Source organism: Callorhinus ursinus, unplaced genomic scaffold, assembly GCF_003265705.2.
Source record: "Callorhinus ursinus isolate GAN/ISIS: 27379988/994484 unplaced genomic scaffold, GSC_fseal_2.0 scaffold3351, whole genome shotgun sequence".
NCBI lineage: Eukaryota > Metazoa > Chordata > Mammalia > Carnivora > Otariidae > Callorhinus > Callorhinus ursinus.
In genome coordinates, this window is record NW_027400405.1 from 1 (window position 1) to 5,565 (window position 5,565).

The following is a 5,565-nucleotide window of genomic DNA, read 5'->3' on the forward strand; positions in this document are numbered from 1 at the left end:
CTAAGCTACCCTACTTCTACCTCCAACATGGTACTGGTAATTTTACATTAGAAAACTTTTTTTATTAAGTGGCAGTTCGCTTTTGGGTCAGCCTTTTTTTTTCAAGACTTTGTTTTGTTTTGTTTTAAAGTAATCTCTACACCCAACATGGGGACCAAACTTACAACCCTGAGATCAAGAGACGCATGCTCTACCGACTGAGCCAGCCAGGCACCCCTGGGTAAGTCTTTTCTTAAGTAAACAATATTTTCAAACGTAGATCCTTTTTATTTAATTTTTTAAAATTACTTTATTTTTTAAAAGTAATCTCTCTGCCCTACATGGGGCTTGAACTCACAACACAGAGATCAAGCGTTGCATGTTCTATCGACTGTGCCAGGCAAGCACTCCTGTCTTTTTTATTGTTTTAAAAATCATTACATTACATTGATTTGTGTAAATCTGATCAACACAGATTACACTTATCTGCTGTTTTACAGGATCGGCAGTGGAGGAACACAAATTCGAAAGCTCACCTGCGAAGCCGTTAGTGTTTCCAGTTTATGAAGTCTCTGAAGGATGTTCTGCATGTCCTCCTGCAGGCGCAGGAGGACGAGACCAATCTGTTCATTGAGGCTGCCTCTTGACCCTCTGTTGGAGCCCCAGCGTTCCCCATCACCTCTGCTTCCTACTTGCCGACCCTTGGGTCCTTCGCTCATGTATGGCAGTGTATGCCCTATTTTAAGACAGCAAAATAAGGGAGTTTTAAATAATTGTTATAGAAGTAGCAACAGTGCGTTTTACTCATTTTCCTCTATTATTTCTTTGAGTTCTAAATCTCCAAAGTGGAGTGGAAGCAATCAGGAAGTACACAAAAGACAGAGAGAAAAGAAGTAGATATATAAGCTTCTATTTGTATTAATATACTCAATGTTTTTCTTGCTAAGGTTTTATAATGTACTTATTACACTAGCACATGACGAAATGCATGTAATTCACACATAATTTACATACTTGGGGTGCATTCTCAAAAATTCCTTACTAATGGGGCACCTGGGTGGCTCAGTCGTTAGGTGTCTGGCTTCAGCTCAGGTCATGGTATCAGGGTCCTGGGATCGAGCCCCACATCGGGCTCTCTGCTCGGCGGGAAGCCTGCTTCTCCCTCTCCCACTCCCCCTGCTTGTGTTCCTGCTCTTGCTGTCTCTCTCTCTGTCACATAAATAAATAAAATCTTTTTTAAAAAATTAAAAATTAAAAAATAAATTCTTGCCCAAATTTCTGATTTCTTTAGGAAAAACAGAATCAAAAAGGAAGAATTACTGGGTCAAAGGATGACAACTCTGTAGAGGTTCTTTTTTTTTTTTTTTTTTTTTTGAGAGCCAGAGAGAGCATGAGCAGGGGGAGGAGCAGAGGGAGAGGGAGAAGCAGACTCCTCACTGAGGGTGCCTGATGCAGGGCTCGATCCCAGAACACTGGGATCATTACCTGAGCTGAAGGCAGATGCCCAACCCACTGAGCCATGCAGGCGCCCCTTTGTAGAGGTTCTCAATGAGTGTTGCCAAGTTATTTTTCAGAAAGGCTGTAACAGTTTTACATTGCAGCATATAAAAAGTACTACTGTGCAGAAATGGAATATTACAAGTTCTTATCTGTTTGCTAATACAGCGGGTAAGTTTTGTTTGTTTGTTTTAAATAATAAATAGGAAACTGTTTACCTCGTTGCCCTGTGGCACCCTGGAACCCTAGAGCGGCAGCAGGATTCCCAAAGGTGAGCTTGCTTCAAGCAGTGTTTTTGTAAAAGTGGTCTTGCTAGAGAAACGGAACTGGGGCTGTTTACCAGGTGAAACCCCAAAGAGAACACCGAGGTGCTTATGCCATTTCAAGACTTTACTCTTGTATTGAAGGGAAGTAAGTTTTGAAGTGGTTCTTCAGCTTTCAGGAAAGGACCACTTCAGCTATTGGTATGGAATTTGCAAGGGGGAAAAAAGTGGGAAATCTGGTTGGAGGCTTGGTTTTTTCCTGCATCCCTAAGAGACTGAGATATTCTGTGAGGGCCTGTCGGAGGGTACAGAAGGCCCTAGAGAATTAGTCCCATCTCTGCTCACTTTACCATATCCTATGTCACAGTCAGCTTTCAAACCAGCCTTCACAAAGACAGGATTAATCAGACCATTCCCATGTGATGGTAATCCCCACCTCCAGTCACGCAATCCAACGATTCATTTTTTTCCTTTTGGAGCACTTATCACCATTTGCAACCAATCTGAATTATTTGCTTATTCACTGTCAGCTCCCCTTTACTAGAACATGAGCTCTGTGGAAGGAGGGACTATCTCGTTCTCTACAGCATCCCCAGGAACCCAGAACAGAGCCTGACAAAGAACAGCTCAATAATACTTGTTCAATGCTGAGGCAGATTTACTGTGAAGCTCGTGAAGCTTAACTTCAGGGTCTGGCACTTTTATGAACCCCTGTGATTGCCGGGAGTTGTGGTGTTTTATAGGTGGGGTGAAGTCAGGTTATAAATCGGAAGCCTTTTGGGCGCCTGGGTGGCTCAGTTGGTTACGCAACTGCCTTCGGCTCAGGTCATGACCCTGGAGTCCCGGGATCGAGTCCCACAGCGGGCTCCCCGCTCAGCGGGGAGTCTGCTTCTCCCTCTGACTCTCTTCCCTCGCACGCTCTCTATCTCTCATTCTCTCTCTCTCAAATAAATAAATAAAATCTTAAAAAAAATAAATTGGAAGCCTTTCATACATACAATTTTGGTAAACTGCTTAAAGAAAGGGACCTGAATCCAAGGCTCTAGTAATAGGTTGTGATCTTTCTCTTCTTCGTTTAATATTTACCATTTGGTACGTGTTCAAATGGCTAGTATTTGAACAATAATTTTCTTTCTTTTTCTTAAATATTTTATTTATATATTTGAGAGAGAGCACGAGCAGAGGGGAGGGGCAGAGAGAGAGGGAGCAGACTCCCCGCTGAGCAGGGAGCCCGATGCGGGACTCGATCCCAGGACCCTGGGATCATGACCTGAGCTGAACGCAGACACTTAACCAACTGAGCCACCCAGGAGCCCTAAACAATAATTTTCTTAATACCATCACTTCTCTCTTTTTTCCCCCTATGTCTTCATTTGTTTTATGCAGATTTTTTTCAACCGGACACACAGATAATCCTTTCACTTTTTATGCTCTCATGAAATTATATAGGGATTTTCCTTTTTTTCAGCGAATAACATCATGATTTAATATTTGTATATATTGCAAAATAATCACCACAGTAAGTCCAGTTAATATCTGTCACCATACAGTTACAGATTGTTTTTCCTTGTGGTATCTTTTAAAATTTACTATCTTAGCAACTTTCAAATACCCAATACAGTATGATTCATGATCGTCACCATGCTGTACATCATATCCCCATGACTTCCTTATTTTAGAAGTGGAAGTTTTTACCTTTGACCCTTGTCCCATTTCACATCCCCTGCACCTCGGCCTCTGGCAGTGATCAATCTATCTATTCTCTGTCTATAAGCTTAGTCTTTTTTCTTAGACTCTACATATGAGATCATATGGTATTTATCTTTCTGTTAATTCTCTTTTTGGACAGTACCTATTCATTCCTAACTTTGAACAATTATAAATTAACACATACTTACTTTTCTTCCCCATTCAACTCTATTCTGTTACCTGACCACAGTACTATTCTTAATGTTTACCTTTGTATTGTTAAATGTTCTTTATCTCTACTTCTTGATTTGTCAGCTATCTTTTCATTTAAGTAAGGAAATGTGGAAAAGACAGAATTCAAATTTTTACCTACAGTAGCAAATAAAAGCAGAAACGCAGCTAGAGGAACCTGTAAGCAATTGCTCGGGGGAAGGGGGGTGACAGAACATAAATTTGGCTACCTCGGAAAACTGCATGAAAGATGGAGAAATAGGGATGTTCCCCACCCCCCCAACCGGTACCTTCAGAGACCAAACTACTATGCCTCCTAGAATCAAAGGAGAGAACCAGGCATAAAGAAAAATGGTCATATGTTATGTAAGGATAATTTTTAACATCTCCTTTGTAGGTGGATAGTTCTAACGTCTCTCCCATCTGAAACTTTCCCGTTTTACTAATTCGTTTATAAAGAGTCAGTGAGAACAAAAAAGAATACACACCTCTCCCGCTTCTGACGTTAGGGCAGTCCCCATTTTCTCCACCCTGTCTCTCACGGTGTGGTGCTCCGCTGTTACTCCGGCCATCTTCTCCTCCATGCTTTACTTCACCTTTTCCTTCAACGGCTACCACCTGCAGTTCCCCAATGTTGCCATTTCCAGGAGATCCTTCTTCAGGAAAAGCAGAATTTTCCACGGGCTGATTGGGATCACCATCCAGGTAATATCGAAATGGTCCGTTGTTTGATGTAAAGCTGTCTAAAGACTACAAATTTAAAACAATACTTAGGTAAAAGCTATAAACATAAGTTTTTACGATAATAGAAGAATTACTGTTCCTATAAAACTTTTTTCATGTTATGATAGGAAATATTTTTCTAAAACGGTATTCATCTACTGCTTCCTTTGTGTCGGGAAGAAACGGGACGGAAATGATTTAGCCGTGAGCAAAGACTTGAGTAGTTTTGACAATGAATTGTTCTCATGGGTCAGTCATTCATCCAAGAGATTTTTTAAAAAATGTCTAATCTTGGGAACACCTGAGTGGCTCAGACGGTTAAAAATGTCTACTCTTATTCTAGTTACTATGCTAAACTCTAAGGATAAGATGAAGAAAGAGTTAAAAATCTCTGTCTGCAAGAGGCTTCTTAGTCTTGGTAAGGGAGTGAAAGAAGTTAAGATCACTACAACATAGTTTGATAAGTGTTATGAAAAAGACAGACAATGGGCGCTGGCTACAGGAACTCACGCGAGGGGCGCCGTACTGGGGCTGAGTGGAGGCTTCCTAGACGAAATGATACGAACTAAGTAACTTGGCCATAAAAAAGGAATGAAATTTGGCCATTCTCAACAACACGGATGGACCTAGAGGGTATTAGGCTAAGTGAAATAAGTCAGACGGAGAAAGACAAATACTGTATGATTTCACTTATGTGTGGAGTCTGAAAAGCAAACAAAAGCCAACAACTCTTAAATACAGAAAACTAACTGGTGGTTGCTAGAGGGGAGGTGGATGTGGCAGGGATGGGTGAAATAGATAAAGGGGATTAACAGCTACAAACTTCCAGCTGGAAAATAAAGAAGTCTCAGAGGTGGAAAGTATAGCATAAGAAATACAGTCAACAATATTGTAATAGAGTTGTATGGTAACTACACTTATCGTGGTGAGCACCGAGTTAAGTAATGTACAGAATCATTGAATCAACATGTCGTACACCTAAAACTAATATAATATTGTATGTTAATTATATTTTAAAAAATAAGTCAGTGTGAAGAACAGATTTATTTGAAAATTATTCACTTTCTTGACTGTCAATCAATGTTTCAAACATAGGGACTAGCTTTAAGAGTTTACCCTCTGTCTCCCCATCCCACCTCCCTCAGAATATTTACAAATATAAATATATGATAAATGACAATAT

The 5,565-nt window shown here is 40.4% G+C and overlaps 1 protein-coding gene across 1 annotated transcript; it reads right to left on the bottom strand.

Annotated features, from left to right (window-relative positions):
* Positions 1 to 403: 403 nt before the first annotated feature.
* LOC141372231 (acyl-CoA-binding domain-containing protein 5-like) lies at positions 404 to 4,409 on the bottom strand (the record flags this gene model as incomplete). The annotated part of the gene is made up of 2 exons (XM_073890741.1): positions 404 to 715; positions 4,148 to 4,409. Coding segments are annotated over 2 exons (504 nt in total), but the record flags the coding sequence as incomplete, so codon positions are not given.
* Between the last annotated feature and the right edge of the window lie 1,156 nt (positions 4,410 to 5,565).